This window comes from Capra hircus (genome assembly GCF_001704415.2).
Source record: "Capra hircus breed San Clemente chromosome X unlocalized genomic scaffold, ASM170441v1, whole genome shotgun sequence".
NCBI classification, from domain to species: Eukaryota; Metazoa; Chordata; class Mammalia; order Artiodactyla; family Bovidae; genus Capra; species Capra hircus.
In genome coordinates this window covers 19,524,503-19,550,557 of record NW_017189516.1, presented here as the reverse complement: position 1 = coordinate 19,550,557, position 26,055 = coordinate 19,524,503, and the positions used below count along the sequence as shown (strand labels likewise).

General features: G+C 37.3%; 1 protein-coding gene across 2 annotated transcripts in view; it reads right to left on the bottom strand.

The window, feature by feature from the left end:
* The window catches only part of JADE3 (jade family PHD finger 3), a 113,362-nt gene that overhangs the window by 24,314 nt on the left and 62,993 nt on the right, over positions 1-26,055 (bottom strand). For both annotated transcript variants that reach the window (XM_018043969.1, XM_018043970.1), the window contains exons 4-7: positions 25,598-25,755; positions 8,990-9,180; positions 5,527-5,738; positions 853-1,020 (exon numbers count right to left, since the gene is read on the bottom strand). In XM_018043969.1, the coding sequence (XP_017899458.1) occupies positions 853-1,020; positions 5,527-5,738; positions 8,990-9,180; positions 25,598-25,755 (729 nt within the window). The remainder of the gene's footprint in view (positions 1-852; positions 1,021-5,526; positions 5,739-8,989; positions 9,181-25,597; positions 25,756-26,055) is intronic.

The window sequence follows — 26,055 nt, the reverse complement described above, 5'->3', positions numbered from 1 at the left end:
GCCAATGCAGGTTCGGTCTCTAGGTCAGGAAGATCCCCTGGAGTAGGAAATGGCAACCCTCCAGTATTCTTGCCTGGAAAATCCCATGGACAGAGGAGCCTGGTGGGCTACAGTCCATGGGGTCGAAAAAAGTCAGACTCAGCACACATATCCATAAGAATACCTATGTACCTAGGATTTTCAGTTCAGAAGTTGCAGCTTGCAGGCTCTAGAGGATGCGGGTTCGGTAGTTGTGGTGCACGGGCCTAGTTGCCCCTGCATGTGAAATCTTCCTGGACCAGGGACTGAACTCATGTCCTCTGACTGAACCCAAGGCCAGGCAGACTCTTCATCTCTGGATCACCAGGGAAATCCAAGATATGGTACTTTTAAGGTAAGTGAAAAGTGAAAGTGAAGTCGCTCAGTCGTGTCTGACTCTTTGTGACCCCGTGGACTATAGCCTACCAGGCTCCTCAGTCCATGGAATTTTCCAGACAAGAGTACTGGAGTGGGTTGCCATTTCCTTCTCCAGGGGATCTTCCCAACCCAGGGATCGAACCCAGGTCTCCCACACTGCAGGCAGACACTTTACCATCTGAGCCACCAGGGATTACTTTTAAGGTAGGTTTTACCTTAAAAATATCTGCTGCTTATCCCCTCTTCTCTCATCCAAATGTATCTAATACCACTGGTAGTACCACCTATAAATTAATTAGCATGGGCTCACATGCATCCAAGAAGGATGTGACAGAGGTCAAGGTAAACCATTATCAACTCTAAATCATGGGCAGGCATGAAGCATCTCTATGAAGCCTGAGTCAGTTTGAATGTTGTGGGAGAACAAATGGCTCACAGACCTGGATGAATTCTTACCTCTGGAATCCATAGGGCACAGCTGACATGAGCCCATTTAGTCCCTGTTTTGGTGCTCTTCATGGCTCCACCTTTCTTTGGACATAACAGACATTGTGGATGAATGCCCAGGACACAGGAGCGACACAGCCAGCTGCCTTCTGGGACCTTGAGGATGCCGTAGCAGGCCTGGAGGCACGGGAAGGAGAGCAGGGAATGGTTAGCATCTACTTACTTGGGCCAATGTCTGCTCTGGTACATGGTCACTGAGTACCCTCCACTTTTAGGAGAAAAGGTCAAACAAGCTCATATCCAGGATTTAGTAATTTTAAAACACTCGAAATAAAAAGCAACTTCTAGCATCTGTTCTAAGATCAGTATGTCTCTCTATGAGAATTGATTTAAGGGCAACAGAATAAGACTAGAAGGATATACACACAAAGGTTAGCTCAACTGTTATGAGTTTTGTGATTACATTTTTTTTCTTTTTTGCCTCCATTTTCTAAAGTTTTCTCAATGCTTATGTATTATAATCAGTCAGTCATATACTTACTGAACAATGTCTGTATGTCATGCACTGTTGTGATCAAGGAAAAAGTGTTAGGAAATAAGCAGAATGACACTTTTGAAAAGCAAATGAGCTAATGTTAAAGAGCCTGATAGTGCCTGGTGCATAAAAAAGCACTCTCAACAAATTGGAGCAATTACTTGCTTCGGTTGAATAAAAAGGGACTTAATGGATCCTAAACCGAACACAATATTAGACTAATCACAATACTCCATAATGAGTTCTTGAAGCCACTTCAAATTCCTTACAGAATAAAGATGGATAAATAAATAAACTACTATGGAGGGGAGGGAGATTAGATTGGGTAATATTTTAGATTTCCTTTTCACTACCTCTAATCTCACCCATCCTTCCCCCTTACTGCTTAATCCTGACCATTAGAGACTATAGCTGAGGGCCACTTGGCTCCCCAGGTGGCCTAGCACACCTTTACCAATGATTGATTCACCACTGCAGATTCAAAGTCTGTGCCTGCCCCAGAGAGTTCACCCAAAGCTCAGATCAACAGTCATTATCATGTTAGCCCCCAACTAGCCTAGCCCCCTTTCCAAACTCTATCCATATCACCACCATACTTTGCAGCTTCCAGATCCAAATTCCTTGATCCCTATTATCCACTTTCCTTCATCTATTGTCCCCTGGGCTTGCTAATATTCCCTCCAGAGTGGTCACTAGACTCTGACCACCTTCTCCATCTCCACCACAACTACTCCATCAAAGTCCTTATTCGTATCATGCCTGGACTGATTTATTTCTAAATTCTCTTCTTTTTCCTTCATACCTTCAATCCTTCTATTTGGCTGCTATAGTTTTCATACCAATGCACAGCGATAAAGCCTCTAAAATCTCCTTCTGCTCCCACCCCCAACCCCATCTAAAACCAGGGGTTGGCAAACTACTTAAGGCCCATTTCATAAGGGGTACTTGGTCAATATCATGTATTCTTCTCTAACTGTTACGTTTTATCTCCTCAGTGATACTGTAAGGTCACTGGGGTAGGTTCCTTATCATCAGTTTATCTGGATGGCTCTCTATGCTGAGCTTGAGTAGGTGGTTTGGTAGAACAAATACATTTAACTCAAGAACTGAAGCTGGATTCTAACTAAGCTGCTCTCACAAAAGCAGGACATCATTTTATAAGGTCCCTAACCTTCAAAGCTTTTTCCTTTTCTGAAATTCAGAAAGTCTGCAAAGAAATGAAAGCAAGCTTCCTCCCTAAAATAGAGCCTCTTTCAGACCAGCAGAAGAAAAACCAGTAGCTGGTTCTAGGAATACCCTTTATTATATGGCCGTTTTATTGGGTAGAAAATCTTTTACTGAGCTCTTATATAGACTTATTCCTAGTCATAAGATCACAGAAGCTTGTAATTCACTGTAGCTGCTCTCAACTCTTCCTAGACTACAAAATGATGAAGGCTGGACTCTCATTTAAAAAAAAAAAACAACTGCCCACATGCATGAATATATGTTTCACATATAACTTCAGGGGGTTAATAAATTAAGTGCCAAACATTATATATATGACAGGTATAAAAACTATGAGCATGTACCTTCAGGTAAATTAATTTAGGCCTCAGTTTGAATGTTCAATATTTGGGCTAAGAAGCAGAAAATGGAACACATTAAGGGACTTGGAATGGTCCCAATTTTCACACTTTTTAATGAAAAAAATTTAAGTTCTTTTTAAAATCCAAAATCTACTGATGTAAAATAAAACTCTCTTCTAAAGCACTGACCGTAAGTGTATTGTAGTCACGAAGAAACAAATATTCGATATAATATGGTGGCAGTAAAGAAGAAAAATTATGTTTAATAAAAACAATTGTCAACATGTCCCCAATTCTGTTAAGTAAACCAAATCTTCCAAATCATTTGAAGTCACTTTTCAGTCAACAGAGGGAGCTCTAACCTAAGAATCTCTTTAGAATTCAAGTGAACATACTCACTTCGGAAGAATTCTCTTACATGAAACTTTGTGTGGCACCAACATTCAGCTTTAATACATACCAGCTTACATTCTGCAAGGCCTGGTCACATGTTATTGTCATTTCTTTCTACGTGAGGAAAGGGACCATTTATAGTCATTATTGGGTATGTTTTCAAAGTAAAATACCTTTAAGGAGAATTATTATGCTACATTTTGTTACCCAAATAACCTGGAAGTAATTAATTAATATTTTGTCCTAACTGTGAAGGAAAAATACAGAAAACGTATACAGATGATCTTGGTACTATTACCTTCAAATCTATTAAAGATCCACAATCATTTATCTGAAAACTCTAGGGTAAGAAACATCAGGAAATTTAGAACTGTGCATATCTCAGGAAAGTAATACAGTATATACATGGCATATTACATAACCCCATAATGGGATCAGGGCAGTACCATATAATCAAATACAATACATTAATAGTTCTCTAACAAAATATGAGTATTTTCACAAAATGGACTAAAGACTACAAAAAGCCTCACACTGGGTAAGTCCTGCATCTTCCCTCAAATCATTTGGTGCCAAACTTATATAAAAAACAAACAAACAAACAAAAAAACTTATAGTTTTCACAGCTTTAAAATTCTGGAAATGCAGAGAAGGGGCTGTGGACCTGTGCTGTCAGATATTTATATATTTAAGTTCATACTTAAGTGATAAAGATTTTCTCTGTCACTAAAGGTGGGACATAAATGCTAATACCTGGTAGAGTGAAGATAAATTTTCAAAATTCACTCCAAAAGGATGCAAGTAAAAGGAAGAAAGAGACCCAACTGATTACAGAATAATTCTGAATACCTTTTAATACAAAGGGTTAGGTTAGGTGGCCCAGAGAATTAAAGTCTTAAATCCTGGTTTCTCTCTCCTGTATTATTTAATCATTTGAGTAATTTTGTAGCCAGAATGACATTTCTGAATTACAAATCATATCCTTTCAGGGTTGACAGGACAAAACCAAAGTTCCTTAGTTTATCGGGGAAGGCCTTTCACGTCTCTCTAGTCTCACCCTCCATGCCTTCCCTACTCGACCCCATCACTCTCCACAGTTCTGAACTGCTCAGAGTTGCCTCTGACATACTTTGCCTACTCTTACTACCCCACCTGAACATGTTCTCCTCCCTGCCTGAACACATGCTGCTGTTTTTTTTCTGGCATTTCCCTTTAGCTGTTAAGATTCAGCTTGGGTGCACCTCCTAGAAGTTATCCCCAACCTCTATCCCTCCCATGCACTTCTACAGCAGCATGGACTTCTATCTACAAAAACACTTGGCATACTATGCTCAATGGGCAGTTTCCTCGTAGAGCCTACACCAGACTCTGATTTCCCTGGGGGCAAAGACCTTGTCTGCCTCTTCATCACTGTGTCTTCAGCATGCAGCAGAGTTCTGGTACGTGGATGGTGTTGCATACCTATTTGCTAGATAAATTAACGAAATGAATGAAACACACATGTTCAAAAGGGTGAAAAATTACTTAGGGTAAGGGACTTCAAGAAAGGACTTGAACTAGATCTTGAAAGATACATGAAGTTTTGTTAGCCAGAAGTGGGAGAGGCTTTAAGAGGTTGGGTAAAGTCACTTCATCTCTCTTGGTATTATTTGTAAAATTAAGGAGTGGGTCAGTTTTTTACAATCCTAAAATTCTACTGTTTAAAAGTAGAGTGGACCAAGTTTCCTGGGAGTGGTATATTTGGGAGATGGAGAAGAGCTTTGGGTGCCAGGATGAGAAGTCCACACTTCCAGATACAGGAAGTGTAAACTCACCAAGGAGTGAGTTACTGACCATGGGTATAACCTGATGATATAAAAGGGACTCCAAGGCAGAGGAGAGACTCCCAGGCAGGTAGCAAGGAGACTCCCCAGGGGACTGTAAAAGTATTGAACAAGGCGATCTCAATGGCTTGGGCATGATGATACACAATGAAGACCTGGGTTTAGCCCCCTGGATTAAAGTTAATAAGTCAACTTGGGGATCATAAGAAGTATTATTTCTAAAGGAATTACTGGAGAACAGCCAGGCCAAGTTGGTATTTTCACCCTTAAATGCAAGTTGCTACCCAGATATGGGTGCTGGAGATCATCACTGAGCTTCAGAAAGGGTGACCGTGGGGAGGTGGCGGTCTCCACTCTCACTAACCTGATGCACACAGATGTTACACTTATCACAGAACACCATATCATTCCCTTCTTCACTGTCTGGAGACCGGCACACATCACAGATCACATCTTCATCATACTCTATGCCTAGCCCTTCCTCTGTCTCAATAGCATGGTTCATATTTTCATGGCAATGGCGTTCCAGGACTTCTACTGTCTTTTCCATAAGATTCTCATCAACTGGCCCATAACCTGCACAGAAATACAAACAATCAATCAACCCATCAGTCAGCTGTCATTCCCAAATCACCTACTGTGAGCCCGGTGCAAGGGTGTGGGGATTCTAAAGGATAAAATCATCTCTTCCCTGATTTTAAAACCAGATTTTAAAGAATCTTTTACTAGAGCTGTTCTAAAATTAGTGTTTGACACATGAAAGGAGAAATACATTTCACCATATTCCTTGTAAGTTATATACACTGACCCTTTCAATTTTCTGTCCAAATCCTAGCCAGTCTCCTCCTAAATTTGTTTTCTCTCTTTCTTTTTTATTTTTGGCTGTACCACGTGACTTGCAGGATCTCAGTTCCCCAACCAGGGACTGAACCTGGGCAATGGCAGTAAAAGCCTGGAATCCTAACCACTAGACCACCAGGGATCTCCTCTGAATCTGTTTTCTCTTAATCCCACTGAGGGAGGACTTTCACTGAACTTTGTAATTTTGAACACTTTAATTTATAGTGTAATAATTAGAATCATGTAACTATTTGGATATAAATAACAATTCATTCTCAGCAAACTAGTTCCAGTGAGCACATTTAATGGAAATTTTCATACAAAAAGGTATTAGTTCATAAAAGAAAATTCTAGGTACTGTATATGTGACTATACATATGAAATACTTGTTTTTCAAATCTGATTTTTAGAAAATCCAATAGCATTTTCTAATGACAAACTATAATATAAAATAAACTTATCAGCACTCATAAATCTAATTGGAAATTCTGAAATTACCTTTTTTTGCCTCTTGATTCCTTTTCCTTCTATACTTTTAATTTTTCTCAGTCTTCTATACATAATAACCCAACCAAAAGATTCATATGATGGCTATTGGTAACAACTAACATTTTTCTTTTTAGGGGGACTGATGATTTTGTGAGAGCACACATGTATTTACTCTAACAGCTTATAAAGCCAGGAATAATTCTCAAAATGATCCAAAACAAATTTACCCAAATATTTCACTTAATTTGTAATATAAGACCCTAAGGAACTTTAGAATTTCATATAAACTACCTTTTCAATGCTGTAGCTACTTATAAAACCAAAAACTCCTCAGGAAGTATGTTTAATTTTTCCAGCCAAGACAAATTATACACTTTTCCCCATGAAGTGAAGGACTATAGTGTCTGGTTAAAAAAACACTTGGATTCAAATTCCCACTTGACCTCATATTGGTTACATAAGTTTTGCAGTTGATGGGGTCGCAAAGAGTCGGACACGACTGAGAGACTGAAGTGAACTGAAGCTTTGAGAAGTTATTTGCCCTCTTTAGGCCTTAGCTTCCTTATCTATAAAAATAAGGATAATAATACCAAACTCTTGTTTTCTTATGAGGCAGAGATGAGATCATGTTCATACATTGCTTAGTACGGTGCAATGTATAGTATAGTATGTATAGTATAGCATGCAGTAAGCTCTCAATTTTTAGAATTCCTTAATCTGAATTAAAAACATGCTGAAGTTAATATTATTTTTTAAACTTTATTTTAAGTTCTTAAAACCTTACTACAATACCACTCTAAAGGAAGGCTTGAGATAAGGTTCATGTTTGGGAACGCATGTAAGAATTTAAGATTTTAAAATTTAAAAAAAAAATAAAAAAAATAAATAAACAAAAAAAAAAAGTTATCCTCTTTTAAAAATTCATTCAAGCCTAAATGCAGTGTGGTATCATGGATGGGCTCCTGAACAGAAAAAGGTCATTAGTGGAAAAACTGGTGAAAACCCAATGAAGTCTAGAATTTAGGTAATATAGCACTGCACCTGCACTGGTTTCTTAGCTCTGACAAATGTACCATAGTAAAGTGAGATGCTAACATGAGGGGAAACAAACTGCATGAGGGGTATGTATACTGTATTAAATCTGCAGCTTTTCTTCAGACTTAAACTTTCAAAAATCTTTTTAAAAAAACTCATCCTAAGAGAATTAATGTGAAATACCAAAGGAATTTTGTTATAAGGCAGTGTCATGTTGAAGGCAGCACTGTAATGTCTTCAGTGTATATGAATGCTATATGGTTCATAAATACAATTGCACATTGAGCCATCGATCCATTTGATTATACCCTCATACTCTCATTTTCCCTGTCAGTTTTTTTATTCCCTTTTCTTTGGGGTTCCCACCCTAAATTTTTTTTTGACTCCTCTCTTTCCTCTTAGAAGGCAGAACAAGAGAAGACACTAAACAAAAAGTTTTAGAAAGCAAGAAGTAAGTATTGGTTACTGGCAGAATAACTATCACTATCATGCCAAACTGAATTTAATATAATTTTAATTTTTTATTCACTTGCATTCAGATACGAACCTCAAAAGAAAGAAAAAAGAGGGAAGAAAAGGAACACCACTGATCCCTGTACTAACAATGAACAAATGTGATTCAAACAAAAGCAAATGTATCCTTTACTGTATCTCATACAGAGAGTTAAGAACCACCCAGTTTCACAGGACCACTTGGACCTAAACACTGTTTAGATGGAAGACAGGTCAAAAAGAACTGTGTGTGAGTATAAGGTGAGCTTCCTTTCAGCCCAGAATTTCCAAACATTGCTGGTATGATACTGTATGGCATGTTTACTTTAAAATTACTACTATGTATACCTCCAAGTTTTTTGTTTGCTTATTTTTGCTTCATTTTATTCTATTTTTTGAGAGTTGCATGACAACTTTAGAACTCACTGGAGGTGGCCAAGAACTGCTTTGGGGATGTTTTGCCTTAGGCCTGCCATTCTTCTTCTAGGCAGCAAAATTCTAAATCCTTCATTAAGGCATCCTTAGTTATATCAACCTGTCAGTTGCAGTGGTGCTGCTTAATGCTAAAGTTGGAGCTTCTTGACATTAGGTGGCAATGTTAGAGGTGCCACTACCCTTGGCCCTGCTCACTGATCACAGTACTTTCCAGGGCTGAGTAAAAAAACAGTCTCAGAATCCTTCTCAACATACTCAGAAATGGGAAACTGCCTCATGAAACCTACATGCCATCCCTGAGCCATGATATTTACCATAAACAAGGAAAGAAAAGGTCAGATTTAAATATCACTGCTCTACTTCAATATATTTATGTGCTTCAGGAAATGCCTCATTAAGATTCAAGAGGAAAATAAATGAAGAGCCCAGAAAAGAAAGGAAGCCACAGAATGAAAGCAAGTTAAATGGTCCTGACAACTTAAAAAAAAATAACAGATTCAGACAAGGAACAAGTTGCATGTGAGGAAACAACTTACCCATTGCTGTGAGGTCTTCATTGAGTTCCTGGAGCCAGAAGATGTCCATGTCGTCTAGGTCATAGCGGCACACAGATGCCGCCAGCTCCATGATGTTGATGTAGCCAGGCTCTGTGGTCTCTGGGTTGGAGCACTGGATATATTTCCGGGGCCGGACAAACAGGACCTCTTTTTTCTTGTCGGCCATAACCCTAGCAAAGCAAAAAAAGACACTGATAACAATCAACGAATGACAGATTCTATGCACTGACTGGATGGCCCAATAGCACTCAGGCCATACAGTGGAGCTAAATGTTCTCCCTTCCCACCCTGGGGAAATCCCCTGCTCTGCCAACTGAAAGGCATGATAAGACCCCTTTTTAGAAGGCAAATGGTTCTACAAATCCAGTTTTGTCATTTGCTGTGAATATTCTGACTTTTAATGAAATGCTTCATTTACCCTGTGGCTCCTAAGTCCCTACTACCACTCATTCTAATAAAATGTTGTTGCATTGTGCATTCTTGGTGCAATGGCCACCACATTTATTTAGAAGGGGAAATAGCAGAAGGAGTGATACTTGTACAAAGGCACAGCCAGATTCTACACCAAAGGTTAAGTTTTAGCTAAACTCATGTTTTCTATCATAGAGGCCATACTGGACAGTAGTAAAGAGTATAGGCTATAGACTCACACAATCTGTTTTTTACTTCCATTCATTCACATGGTGATCTTGGGCAATTACTTAATTTCTATAAAGTCTAGTTTTCTTAGCTAAAATATAAGGATGATAATCATAAATTATAATAGTATCAAACTTATAGGGTTATTATGATTATATGAAATAAAATACATAAAGTACTTAGGACAGTGTATAGTAAAAAGCTGGATGATTAATAATGCCATTGTTATTTTTATATCTCTTATTTTCACTATTTATACAGATGAGTTAAAGCCAAGAAGCTATAGATTTATACAAACTTAAGGCATTTATCAACCATAAATGATAGTGACTGTAAGTCTGGGCCAGGATAATAGTGACTGTAAGTCTGGGCCAGGATAAGGCAATGGGATGAAAGATTCCCATTCTTCCATCAAATTATCTAGCAGGCCTGAGTCAACCCATATTTCCCCTAACCTCTCCTGACACTTAAGATCCTAAGGAAAGGAAACCAAATAAGGGAAGAAACAGAAATTCTCACACCAATGACTGGCTCCATAATCAATGTTTTAGATGCTACATGAAGTATCAGAACACATAACCAAGAGGGGATCTGAATAATTATTCCCTGGAAATTTTAAAGAACAGGGTAAGCCATCTAAAAAATAAAGAAATAGATATACAAAGAACAGGGTAAGCCATCTAAAAAAGAGAGAAAGAAATATATATACATATATAAAATAGTGAAAACTGTTTCTCTGGAAGCCTTCTGGAGCCAGTTTCCCTACTTTAGAGTTACTATGTATGTAGAATGATTCATAAACATTAATGTATTCATATGAATACACATAACTATATTAGGTTGGTGCAAAGGTAACTGTGCTTTTGCACTGTTGAATTTTGCCGTTTGATATTAGAATGCATCCTTAAATAAACATGGCTATGTTACACATCATTTTAATGTACATTTCTTGCTTTATGTTTTTTGCTAATGGCTTATTACTTGCTATTTATTTTATATTTATTTTAAACTATAGAAATGACGTTAGACAAAAAGTAAATTTGAACAATTTTTTTACTCAAGTTCAAAATGAGTTGTAAAGCAGGGGAGACAACTCACAACATCAACAATGCATTTGGCTCAGGAACTGCTAACGAACATACAGTGCAGTGGTGGTTCAAGAAGTTTTGCAAAGGAGACAAGACCCTTGAAGATGAGGAGTGTAGGCTGGCCATCGGAAGTAACAACAACCAATTGAGAGCATCATTGAAACTGGTCCTCTTACAACTATATGAGAAGTTGCTGAAGAACTCAGTATCGACCATTCTATGGTTGTTCAACATTTGAAGCAAATTGGAAAGGTGAAAAAACTCATTAAATGGGTGCTTCATGAGCTGAGTGAAAATTAAAAAAAATTGTCATTTTGAAGTGTCTTCTTCTCTTATTCTACACAACAACAAACCATTTCTTGATCAGATTGTGATGTGTGATCAAAAGTGGGTTTTATATGACAACCAGCGATGACCAGCTCAGTGGCTGGACTGAGAAGCAGTGCCAAAGCACTTCCCAAAGCCAAACTTGCACCAATAAAAGGTCATGGTCACTGTTTGGTGGTCTGATTGACTACAGCTTTCTGAATTCTACCAAAACTATTACATCTGAGCAAGTTGATGAGATCACTGAAAATTGCAACGCCTGCAGCTGGTATTGATCAACAGAAAGGGCCCAATTCTTCTCCATGACAATGCCTGCCCAACTGCACATCACATCACCAATGCTTCAAAAGTTGAACAAATTGGGCTATCAAGTTTTGCCTCATCTGCTATATTCTCCTGACCTCTCGCCAACCGACTACCACTTCCTCAAGCATCTTGACAACTTTTCTCAGGGAAAACACTTCCACAACCAGCACAAGGCAGAGAATACTTTCCAAGAGTTCATCGAATCCTGAAGCATGGAGTTTTGCACTACAGGAAAAAACAAACCTATTTCTCATTAGCAAAAATGTGTTGATTGTAATGGTTCCTACTTTGATTAATTTAAAGATGTGTTTGAGCCTAGTTATAATGATTTAAAATTCATGGTCTGAAAATGCAATTACTTTTGTACCAACCTAATATACAGAGGCACAGTCCACTCTGTAAATATAGAGTGAATATTTCCTAAGCATTCTTCTAGAAACTTATGATTCCAAATAATGCATGTTGTTAACTACATGCAATCACATATTTTAATTTTTTAAAAACCATATGGAGCTTTTAAAGCCAAAGGCAATAAAATATTTGAGGAAAAAGTGGAACTCTAAAATAATTAATGGAAGCTAAAAATTTGGGAAATGCTATCAGAGGCCTGCTTCCCACTGAAATGAACCCAACTGAAAAGGCCAAGACATGCATATGAATTCTCCACAGTCTATGAGATTAAATATGCTGTGCTTTTTGGTGCATGCTTTATGAGGTAATTATAGAATATTTTTTTCAAGATTCATCTTTTTCTAAAAGGAATAATATTTTGCTTATCTATTCATCTTAATTGCCTCAAATTTCCTGTGGAACAAGGTAGACCTATAGATGTTCTTAATTTAAACTAATACATTTATTAAGCTTCTGGAAGAAAATAAAAAGGAATATCTTTATGACCTTGGGATAGACAAAGATATTTTAAGTAAGACACAAAGTCATTAACCATAAAGGAAGAGATTGGAAACACTGTTTATCAACAGTGTATAATAAACTTTTACAAATCAAATAGAAAATGACAGATAAGTCAATTAAAAACTGGGCAAAAATTTGAATAGACACTTCACAAATAAGGCTATCCAAATGGCAAAAATCTCAAAAGGTTCTCAACTTCATCAGTTAATACAGAAATGCAGACTGAAATAATAATCACCATTACCTACCAGAATGGCTAAACTTGAAAAGATTGACCAAAAATTGAAGATACTAAGTGCTTATAAGGAAATGCAGCAAACAGACCACTGCTGCTGGAAGTGTGAACTGGTACAATCATTTTGGCACACTATCTGGCAGCAGATATTATGGCGGAACATATGCATACCCTATGACCTAGCAAACCCACTCCTAGGAATATACTTTAAAAAGTATACATACATATACATACATACATATATATATATACACACACACACTAAAAGATGAACAAAAATGTCCATATTAGCATTTTTCATAATAGCTGAAAACTGAGAGCAACCCAAATATCTATCAAAAGCAGAATGGATAAATAAAGTGTGGTATATTCACACAATGGAATATTACACACAAGTGAAACTTAATGAAATGCTACATGCAACAGCATGGATGAATCTCACAACCATAATGAGGAACAAAACAACCCAGTCTCAGTTATGAAGGTTAAAAACTGGCAAAACTGTCACCTATAGTGAATGAAGTCAGTGGGGAGGAGAAGGAGGGCTTCTTGGGTGTTGATAATGCTCTATTTCTTGATCTGGGTGGAGGTCAAAGAAGTGTATCATGAAAACTGAGTTATACAGTTATGCATTAGTTATCTTTCTGTGTGTATATTTCAATGCAAAATTTATAACATCATGATGATGATATCTCATTCATCTTTTCATATGTCTGAATCTAACAACTAAGCCTATGACAATAAAAAAATTATAGGCTGAAACAGTAATGCCAAAGGATACCCACAAGGAGAAATTCTTATGATAGAGGGAAGGTCTATAACAATAAGTGAAAAAATATTGCTTTGGGTTTTGTAAAATTCAGCTTTAAGATCTTCAAGTACACATTATATTGCTATAGCTGGTGGAAATCCCAGGATCATTCCTTGGTGATTTTCTTCTCTGGCCACTATACGCTAGGTAGAGGGACATTCTCTGAATGGTCATCAGATCACTGAACAACATAGCAAAAGCACACAAGCCTAGAGGTATGAGCAATTTTGTTAGGGTGATGTAGTAAGTGCAATTTTAAATTTGGATGTTTGAATGTAAATGAAAGTCTAATAACTTTCTGGATGACCAATTTTGGTCAAAGGACCCACAACCACACCTGCTTAGTCTCATAGAAAGAAGGCCTCTCCACCTGCTCCTCAGGGTAGGTCAGCTAACCTCTGGCCTATGTGAACACCGCTGTGGCACTAAAGAGGCATTAAAAGGAAGCTGGAACCACTCTAAGCTGACCTATAGCCTCTTCCAGTGTTTTATGTGCACTGAGTCCTCAGTGAGTCTTCAGTTGATCTAAATATTTAACAGGGAGAGACTATTATTAAAGAGACTTCATTTCCTAATGAGTGGATCAGAATCATTTGTGAATAGCACAAAAATTGCACAAATACCATAACATCATGGACTTTTAAAAGGCTTGAGTAAATGTCTTAAAAGCTAACTAAATAGAAGTCCCTTTTAATAATATCCCTAGGAATAGTTTCCCAAGATGCCCCTTCTTAATCTTGCCACTCTTGCTTCTCTGCAAGACTCCATGTCTCATCTATGAAACAAAGGACAATTATAACCTCTATGACAGATGGTATTTAAAAAATTCCACATGCTCTTCTACAATGTGACTCTGTCCCTCCCCCAAGTGGTGAAGTCTATTTCCCCTCATCTTGAATCAGGGAGGGCATATGACCGTTTCCACCAATGGAATACAGCAGAAGTGATGCTATGAGAATTGCAAGGCTGGGTCATAAAAGGGAAAACAGCTTTTACCCTGTTTGCTGGAACACATGCATATGGACCCCTGTACCTAAGGCCTGTGAAGAGTCTGCCTACACTGAGGTTGTCATGCTATGAGGAAACCAAATCAAACAGGGAGGCCACATGCAATATTTACATCATCCCAGCCCAGGGAGCAGACATGTTAGTGAAAAAACCTTTAGATGATTCCAGCCCCCAACCACTGAGTCACCCCAAACTTCAAGTCTTCCTCACTGAGGCCCTAGACATCATAGAGCAGAGACTAACCATCCCAACTGTGCCCTGTCTGAATTTCTGACCCACAGAACCTATAAGTATAAAAACATGGTTGCCTGACAATAAGTTGGGGAGCAACAGTAACTGAAAAAACAATTTATAGAGCAATAGTAACTGGAAAAGCCACCAAAAGACTGCTTTAAACTTTAAATAAGATAGATGTGTATATAAAAGTACTCTTTATTGATTCTCATAACTGAAAGCAAAATGGTAGACTGCTGCTGCCTAAAACAGAAAGGAAAAAGAGCTGAAGAGTGGGGCAAGGAGAGTACGGAGAGGTGAGAGAAGTATGATGGTGAAATACAGCAGTGGAGTGGGAGGTAGGCTTGTGCTCCCATATATCACTAGGGGCCATTCTTCCTTTGACTTATATATATGAAATCTGATATATCATGAAAGTAGAACCAAGGGGATCCCCTTTGATACTGAATATGGGGTATGAGGCAATGAAGAATCAAAGATGATTCTATGAATTTTGGTCTGAAAGACTGAACAGGAAGAATGAATTTGCTATCAGTTAAATGTATAAAATTACAGGTGGAACTAGTCTGGGAAGAACATCAGTAATTCAGTTTGGGACATTTTAAGTCCGAGATGTCTATTGGACATCCAAGTGGAAATGCTGCATTGGTGTTTACCTATTTGAGTCTAGAGTTTAGTGAAGAAAGTACTGCTGTCTGTAACCTAGTTAACCGAACATTTACATTCCAAGGAGAAACAGGGGCCTCTCTGGGTATTTAATCATCCTCTCTTTCAGTATCACTAATGACTCAGAAGTATATTTGTTAACTGAAAAAAGCAAGCTATAGAATATTCCCATTTATTTGTATATACATATGTACGTTAGAGAAGGCAATGGCAATCCACTCCAGTACTCTTGCCTGGAAAATCCCATGGACGGAGGAGCCTGGCAGGCTGCAGTCCATAGGGTTGCGAAGAGTGGGACACGACTAAGCGACTTCACTTTCACTTTTCACTTTCATGCACTGGAGAAGGAAATGGCAACCCACTGCAGTGTTCTTGCCTGTAGACTCCCAGGGACGGGGGAGCCTGGTGGGCTGCCATCTACGGGGTCGCACAGAGTCGGACATGACTGAAGTGACTTAGCAGCAGCATGTACATGTTGTATAAGCACACACATACAGTTAATATTTGTGTTCTGATGTTTTTGTTTCTACAGTAAGTCAATTAATAATTCACCTAAGGCTTCCCAGGTGGTGCTAGTGGTGAAGAATCTGCCTGCCAATGAAGGAGCCACAAGAGATGAGGGTTCCACCCCTGGGTCGGGAATGGGATCCTACTCCAGTATTCTTGCCTGGAAAATTCCAACGGCAGAGGAGCCTGGCTGCTACAGTCCATGGGGCCACAAATAGTCAGACGTGACTGAGAGAGTGAGCATGGGCACACAAGCACACACATACAACATTAACCATTTATGTGTAATATAACTTATAATGCATGCTTCCTTTCAAACAAACATAAAGCATTGTTTTCCTTCCATCGGACCCTTACTGTGAAAGAAATTATTTTAAATAAACAAATGAAAACAAAACAAAAACTATCTGAAGCTTATCACTGATGAGCATCAAAATCATCCAGTCTACCTAAAAAACATATAATGGTGTTACTATCATTTTTATTTGTTGAACTTAACTTCAAAAAATTCCTGTGGTAATGAACAGGCTTATCCAAACAGCTGAAACTTGCAGTGCAAGATGGCTCTGTTTCATAATTCTCTGTACCCCTCACCTCAGTCACCACATATACATACTACACTATCTTAAAGGACAAGAGAATTGCAGAAACAACAATGGAACAGAGAGGAAAACCTTACCTGAAAGCCAGAACAATTCTAAAAGGATTTGCTTCAGCTATCTGCTGTATCTTTTTCCATCCCTTTTCAGTTACTACAGCAAAGAATAAGAGTAATTCTAGGACCCAAGAAACATGTCAATTCATATACATACAAAATTTCTTCTATAAGTCCATTAGAAAACACAACTCTGAAGTATTTTGACAATCTTGTGACTTAGATAATAAATAAAAAGCATGTTTAGTTTTATTAGTATTTAAGTTTCTCTAGCTGATTGACTTAATCTGGCTGTAGGCAATAAGACAAGTAACTCAAATACAAACATTACTATTGTGATGGGCTGAAGATAGTCACAAATCCTTTGATAGTCCTGTCAAGAGGTAGGGTCAATTTCCCTCCTCTTCAGCCTGAGACTGCTCTAATAAAATATGGTAGAAGTAGTACTGTGCAATTTTCTGAGCCCAGGCCTTGAGAATGGCACCTTCTACTTCTTATCTCTAAGAATACTCACTCTTGGAGCCCAGAGCTGCCATGTAAGAAGTCAGGCTATCCTGATCATGTGGACAGGTCTTAATACTAAATGGGAATCTGGGCAGTACACATCATAGCATCAACTAGAGGGTTACAGTGGTGAATAAAATCAGTAAGGCTCCTGTGCTCATGTAGCTTTGAGTTTGTAATGCCACTACCAAAGTGTAAGAGAGAAATGCTAATATGTTCACCAAACCCTAGATGTCTTCCATCTAGGCACATAGCAAGGCTGCATTCCCTAGTACCCTTTGCAGTTAGGTGGGCCATATGAATGAGTTCTGGCTAATAGCATATGTGCGGATCATCTACTTCAAAGTCTAGACCCCCTCCAAATCTACCTGCATCACCCTCCATGCTGTCTTGTCTTTTCCTGCAAACTGGATTTAGAAGTTTGGGGGTGAAAGAGTGGGAAAAGACCTAGCAGATAGAGGAGGCACTCCAAAAAGAGCCTGAGTCTTTGAATGACTGTGAATGGCAGAGATGACTGACATCCCAAACCCACACTGGATGGAGACACGTGCAAAAAATAAAACCTTCATTGTGTTAAGATGCTGAGATTCTTGGAGATGTTTGTTATAGCATTTGGCCTATCATGACTAATACATACATAATGGTTAAAAGTTATTTCCCAGTATTTTCATGTTTGTTTCCACTTAAGTAACTATTGCATTACATTAGATTCATTCTTAAATTTCTCTAACAGATTTATATTTTGGGATATTCTCTCTAGAGATATCCATCAGTAGAAAATAACCAACCAACAAGGTTTAAATTTTACTAAAACTAATATGGAGGAGTCAACTCAAAATAATATATTAAAAGATTTTTATTTTTACATTCTGATACTTTTTATATGGTATTGTGAACTGCTACAACATTCTTTATTAAAAACATTTAGCACAAAATCAAGGAATGTCCTCATGTTTTTACACACAGATTAATTTTTTAAGTTTGGGAGGCAGGAAGAATTTTTATAATTAAATAACTATTAGTGAACATTTCTTTTTTTTTAATGTAACAATATTAATTTAATATAATAATGTTTGGTCAAAACTAAAATCACTATTCCAAAGATGAATCTAGCACTGATTCTTGAGGTGCAGGTTTTGAGTTTTATGTGCATAAACCACCCTGTGAATATTTCTTTGTATATGAAAGTAATATAATAATCATTGAAAATATTAGTTTTAAATTTAAATGCAATCATAGCAAGGGTTTGTTATGAAACATTTACATTTGTTTAGATTTGGCAGTTGTGTCAGAAGAAAATACTTCACTTTATTTTGAGAATAAAGCTACATCTTTTAATTTCAAAAACTAAGTATTCTCTCAATAGTGTAAATAACCACACTGTTACCAGGCACCTCTTTAACTGCTAGGAAATTTGTAATCTATGAAAAAACAACAAAAACATATAAAAAGAAACACTAACATTAAAAGTTATAAAATTAACCAATAAAAAGGAACATATCTGATATTGTCCTATATAGTGGGAAAAAGTAGCATCTTTGGACAGAGTGAAAGGACAGTAGAGAAATTAGCATCTCAGTTTAAAATAGGAATAACTAAAAAAATCAGTTTGGTAGATTTGTGAAAGGGGACTAAAAAAAATGGAACTGGGATTTCTTGGTTATTCAAGAACAGTAATGTTTCACAGAAAATTTTTTTCTTTCTTAGCAGCCTGGTGGAACCAAGGTGGTTGAGGTTGGGATATAGTGTCCATTTTCAAAAAGGAAGTTGCTCAACAAGTGGTGTCGGGACACTTGGATATCCACATGCCAAAGGATGAAGTCAGACCTTTAACACCTCACACCATACACAAAAATAAACTGAAATGGATCAAAGACCCAAATATAAGTGTTAAAACTACAGAATTCTGAGAAGAATTCTAGGTATAAAACTTCATCTTGGTTTAGGTAATGATTTCTTAGATATGACACCAAAAGGACAAGCAACCAAAAGAAAAAAATAGATACACTGAACTTCATTAAAATTAAAAACTTCTGTGCCTCAAAGGACACCATCAATGAAGTGAAAAGACAACCCAGAGAATGGGAGAAATTATTCACAAATCATGTATCTGGTAAAAAACCTGTATCTAGACTATGTAAAGAATTTTTACAATTTAACAATAAAAAGACAAATTAACACATTTTTCTAATGGGCAAAAGATGTGAATAATTTCCCCAAAGAAGAGATATACATAAGAGGTATGCATGGATGCATCAAGTAAAAATGGAACATTCTACAACTGCTAGTCAGGGGACATCATCACCCTTTTCACTAAAAGGCTAGATTTTCAGCAGCCAAAGGCAGCCATTCCAAAGTGAATATGACAGAACATAGAGATGAACTGACATGTTTCACTTTACAGTTTGAACAGTAATGTTTCACAGGAAAGGAAAAAAAAAAAAACCATTGTATTTGCTAACCACATAAAAGCTTCTTCTCTTTGTAATAAAGTACAAAAGCTCTCTTCCAAGAACATACAACTGGCTGATAAGCACATAAAGAAAAGATGTTAGGACTTCTCTAGTGGTCCAGTGGTTAGGAATCTACCTTCTAATGCAGGGGATGTGGGTTCAATCCCTAGTCTGGGAACTAAGATCCCACATGCCCAGGGGTAACTACTGAGCCTGTACCACAAAACTAGAGAGACCAGGTGCCACAACTAAGACACAACATAGCCAAAAATAAACAAATAAATAAATAATAAAAAAGAAAAGATGCTCAACATCATTAGCCAACAAGCAAATGCAAAATCACAATGAGATGTACTTCATACCCACTAGGATAGCTATAACTTAAAAAATAGAAGTGTTGGTTAGGATGAGAAAATGGAATCCTCATAAAATGCTTGTAGGAATGTATGGTTGACCCTTGAACAAGACAGGGGTAAGGGGTGCTGACACCTCATACAGTCAAAAATTCACATATAATTTACAGTTGGCCCTCCATATCTGTGGTTCTGGATCTGTGGATTCAAACAACAGCAGACTGTGTATTACTATGGTATTTACTATTGAAAAAATCCACATATAAGTGGACCTGCACAGTTCAAGCTCACATTGTTCAAGGGTCAACTATAATATCTTTTGGTTGTTTACTAATTTTCTTTCCTAAAACCCACCCACTTTCCTCTTTGCTTCCTTTATCCTATTCTCTTTACAATGATAAATGTATACTGAAAACCTACTATTAGGCAGTAAGGCTTCTGCTCTTAAGTAGCTTATAGTCACATTTGTTATCTTTCCTTTTCTCTTCTAATCACATACTGCTGTGCTGTCATGTGCCCACTACCACATTTTCTTACCATCTACACACTCCTCTATTTGTGATGATTGCATATTTTTTTGATTACATATTTTTATAATTATATATATGGATATTTTTATTAACATTATTGAGGTATAAATGACATATCAAGCTACATATATTTAAAATGTACAAATTAACAAGTTCTGACACACATATAAATTTGTGCAACAAGAACTACAACCAAGATAATAAATATAACCACCACCTCTAAAAGTTCTCTTATATCCTCTTGCTCCACTGGCCACTTCCAAAACACTCAATGATCTGCTGTCACCAAAGCAGGTAGTCCTCACTTTGCACAGTGGTATTGTACTGTAAAAATGACTGTGCATGAAACTGTGAAAAGCAATCTTAATAATCACTGGGGAAATTATGATTTTTCAGTGACCTTTAAAATTTTTGTCAAAACATTTTACTCCCTTATTGTTGGCTATATTATATAGGGAAATAAAAAATATTAAAACCAATACGCATTTAATACCCTATCATTTGAAACACTGAGAATTTAAACTCTTCTATCTCTTTGTAAAACTTATTAAGAGCACAGTGCTTAATTCTTAATTTACAAAACTTATGAAACAGAATAAGCAACTCTTCTATGTCCTGGAAAGTTGTCATATTGTTCTATGAACTTGGATTAGTTTCCAACATTTTGTCCTTTGTGCTTTCACTGCTGTAAAATTTTTTGAGAGTTCCTTTAATGTGAGTTTTATTCTGGCATCATTTTATCTGGAACATCTTCATTCTTTTAATCACAATCACTTTCTTCATGTCTGTATGTCTGCCTTCATTAAGTTCCTCTAGCTGCATATCTAGAGCCTCAAATTGCAACAGTATATCCACATTCCCATGTTCAACTATTTATTCTATAACTACATTGAATTTGATTCAAATTTCTCTTTCAGTATTATCAGTTTTTATTTCTTTAAGTGTTTGGTAGAATTTCCCAGTTGAAACCATCTGGGCCTAGAGGTATTTTTATGGAGAGTTTTTAATTACAAATTCAATTTCATTAATAGTTATGAGGCTATTCAACTGATTATTTCACATTGAGTAAGTTGTGGTAATTTGTTTGGATAACCCCCAGGAAGGCAGGAAAAACAAAAGAGAAAAATAAAAAACAGAGAACACTCATATACACACACAATAAAATAAAAGTCTGTTAGGACAGACTTAAGCCCTAACATATCATTAATTACATTAAATGTAAATGGTCTAAACACATTAAGTCAAAGGTTGGCAGAATGGATTAAAAAATGATTCAAATATATGCTATCAAAAACACTTAAGATAGATGCATATAAATCAGTCAAAAGTAAAATAAAGGAGAAAGATATAAATACAAACATTACTGAAAAGAAAGCAAGAGTGACAACATTAACATCAGATTAAGTAGCTTTCATAGCAGAGAAAATTACCAGAGATGGGGAGGAATATTACATAATAAAGAAAGGATAAATTCACCAACAAAATATAGCAATCATAAATATATGTGCACCAAACAACAGTGATACAAAATATTTGAAACAAAAACTGATTGAGATGAAAAGAGAAAAAATAACTTCCCGATTATGGCTGGAGACTTCAACCTCTGTGATAGAACAGACAGAAAATCATCCAGGAGATAGAACTCAACACTATCAACTAAGAGAATTGAACTGACATTTATAGAATACTCCACCCAACAGCAGCAGCACAGGCATTATTTTCAAGCACCCATGGAACATATACCATGATAGACCATATCCTGGGCTATAAAATAAAACAACAAATTTAAACAAATTGGTATTATACAGAGTGTTCTCTAATACAATGGAATCAAAACTAGAAATCAGTAATAGAAAGATAAGAAAATATTCAAATAAAGTAAAAACCACACTTTTAAATAAGTCTCAAGGGGAAAAAAGTGAAAAAGTCTCAAAGGAAAAAATACACTAAAGTGAATGAAAATGAAAATATAACACATCAAAATTTTTGTGACATAGCTAAAAAGCAGTGATGAGAGGGAAATTTATAACATTAAATGCTCATATTGGAAAGAGGAAATATCTCAAATCAATAAGCTATGCTCCCATCCAAGAAACTAGAAGAACAAAATAAATCCAAAGCAAGTAAAATAATTGAAGTAGTAGAGATAAGAGCAGAAATAAAAACAGAAAAGATAATGAAACCAAACTCCAAATTCAGATTTACATTCTACAATTTATCATGTCAAGGGTCTGCTATAATACCTGGCTGCAATGAAGTGCTTACCACTGGTTTATTGTGATTATCATGGCCACTCCTGAAAGAAGAATGTTATTTATGTATGGCTGCAGCACCAGACAGACAGTGTGGCATATGAATGACAATGCAGCTTCATGTGATGCTGTGGAACATGTGGGATACCGAACATTGCCTAAGATTCTGAGCCATACTGCCCCAGCATTTTGCATGAGCAGCTATATAGCTTTGCAGTAGAAAAATCTAAAGAATCTACAGCAAATGTTGTAGTTTGGAGAAAAACAGAAGCACATAGAAGCTATACCATGGAGAGTACTTTGTGTGGCTGTGATCAGGGAACATATAAGGGTTTACAGATTGGTACTCAAGAATTGGAAGAGATGGGAGCAAAATTTTGTGTTGGCCTATCGTGTTTGAAAAGACTGATATCTCCATTTGAATATAATCTGCCTTCCAGTCTGCTTGACTTTGAAAATGACTTGATTGAATGGAGCTGCAAAGTAACTAGCCCTACTACTTATGTTTTAGATGAAGATGAACCTCGATTCCTTGAAAAAATAGATTACAGTATAGATAGTAATAATGAGTTAGATATCGAATTGACTGAAAACGCAAGAGACTATGAACCTTCTGCCCAAGAAGTAGTAGTTTCTGACTCTGAATCAAGAACCCTTTGATTCAGAGGGTTGAGCCCTTTGCCATCTCTTGTTAATTGCAAAGAAGAAATGAAATATCTTGGTTTTTATTACACAGCAAGTTTGAGAGAAATGAGTTTATAGAGAGCTGACTCAGATAAACAGAAAGCAACTTGGGCCTGTTTGGTTTCAAGACAATGAATACGTTTATTAACTCATGATAAAAAGATGGCTTTGTGAAATGGTCAGTAAAAATGACCAACCTATAGCAAGTAAAAAAGGAGATAAAAATGGCCAGTATCAGGTATGAAAGAGGGGGGATATACTACTGTTTCTTTTGCTTTAAGTGTGTTCATAATTGCTCACTGAGGCATTTTTATGATGGCTCCTTTTAAATCTTTGTTAAACAATTCTACTATCTCTGTCACGTTGGTACTGGCAGCTACTGATTATCTTTGATCAAGTTGAGATCTTTTTAGTTCTTGATATGAGTGTTTTTCCTCCACTGGAACCTGTGTATTATGCTACAAGACTCCGGATCTTCTTTAACCCTTTGATTTTTACTGGCTTCCTCTGACACTGCTCTGGCTGGAGATCTGGTTGGGGAGGATATCACCTCATCACTGTTAGGTGATTGTAGAAGTCCTGGTTCACCATTTGGCCTATGTTGACATTCAGGGGCAGGAATTCTTTGTTACTACTGGGGGAGGCTGAGAGTTCTGGCTTCTCACCAGGCCTCCACTGATACCTCCCTTGCTGGGATTGGTAAGATAACCTTACTACTACTATTACTACTAAGTCACTTTAGTCATGTCCAACTCTGTGCGATCCCATAGACGGCAGCCCACGAGGCTCCGCTGTTCCTGGGATTCTCCAGGCAAGAATACTGGAGTGGGTTGTCATTTCCTTCTCCAATGCATGAAAGTGAAAAGTCAAAGTGAAGTCGCTCAGTCGTCTCTGACTCTTAGCGACCCCATGGACTGTAGCCCACCAGGCTCCTCCGTCCATGGGATTTTCCAGGCAAGAGTACTGGAGTGGGATGCCATTGCCTTCTCTGATAACCTTACTACTGCTCCCTATATGGTCTTCACTGATACCATGTGGCAGGGGGAGGTATCCTCATCACCTCTAAGGAGTGGTGAAAGTCTCTGATACTACCACAGATGGGAAGGAGAGGGATACATGATTATTACTGGTTTAAGGTGGTAGTCTAGGCTCCTCGCTGTTACTGCAACAGTATATAAAAATACTGACAGTAAAGACATGAAAATGTCTGACTCTTATGTTCATTCATGATATTGTTGTGATTTCTAGAGATTGTGGCAATGATGACGAGCTAGTGAGGGTAAGTATGTGTGTTGGGCAAGACTGAAGTTTTTCTTAACAGAGAATAGACAGTCTCTCTGTGGGTGGGACAGCCTGGGCTTGCATTTTTAGAAGTGATTTGATAAGCATTTCTGGAACATGACTAAGACCTAAGAACCTGCTGCTGCTGCTAAGTCGCTTCAGTTGTGTCAGATTCTGTGTGACCCCAGAGACGGCAGCCCACCAGGCTCCTCTGTCCCTGGGATTCTCCAGGCAAGAATACTGGAGTGGGTTGCCATTTCCTTCTCCAAGAACCTGATGCTAGGGACCAAAAATTCAAGAATGTGGTCTCTGATCTTTAAGAACCTAATATGTACTAGAAATAGATAGCTGTACAATGAGATGTACAATTTCTCATAGTAACCAGGAGGTCCCACCAGCCCCTTTATCTGATGCCATTCCTTCCTTCCCTCACTCATTCATTTAAACTTATACCAAGCATTTTATTTCATGCTGGCCTTCATGCAAAACACTGGCAAAGACCAGTAGGAAAAAATGGCTTCCAAAACTAGTCATTACTCTTGAAGAGCTAAACTTACTATGTCCTCTTGGCAAAAAATACTCTCCTACTTAAACTTCTTCTCAAGTCTTTGCAAAGGAAGGCTGTATGCTTATGGTTAACCCAATTATTCCAGTTATCCCCTTTTACTTGGGTTTATGCATTTTGCAAACTCTGTATGTTTTGGCCCTCTGTTTACAGATGCTATCACTATGAGGCCCCTATTAAAATGAAGCAACTTCTCATGGAGTTATATATTAATAGGGTTATTACAGGGTTATGTAATTAGTGCTCTGTTTCTCTTCAAAGGCTAATAAATGCTACTGATTGTTGAGTCAGACTGGGAAATCTTGGTCTCCAAAACCTTATCATAATTTCAGATTGGACTTCAAACAGTTTTATCCTGTGAATAGATACATATTATATCCCTAAATAAAGAGTCTGACTGACTACTGACCTATCTTAGTCTGGTATAATCTACCATTGGTCTGAGTGAATTGCTGAACATGTATGTGACTTAGCATTATAAATGTATAGTTAGCCACTCAAAGTCTCCCCTCAAGCAACTCACAGACTACTATAAGAGCATTCATCCCCTAAATCAAAGATACAACCATGAAAATACCTGACGGAAGGCTGTGGAAGAGTGTCTGGATTGGCTGGTACTTGGACTCCCTTTTCCCATTCTTCTTTCCATGTATCCGTGAAGAGGTAATAGTTGTCAGGGTTAATATGGTGAGAGTCTGGAATCTTCATGGCACTGATAAGGTCCTTCCGGAATACCTGTTAAGATATTGCACATACCTTGAGAAGACCATTACTATGGAATTAACACCATTTAATGTTCTCCTTTTAAAAAGACCATCCCCACCAACTCTGCACTCCAGCAAGAGAGACATCTCTAACTTCCTAAATGGTCAGATCAACTATTTGGAAAGGGTGTGAAGAATTGACAGGAAAGTCAGCTTATTCTGGATTTAATAAAGAGTAAAGGGGTTTTTCCTGAATTTTCTTGGGCTCCTTGAATTTAAATCAACAGTACAGGTTACTCTTAAAAAGTCTCTGTAAAATAAAAATCCTTAA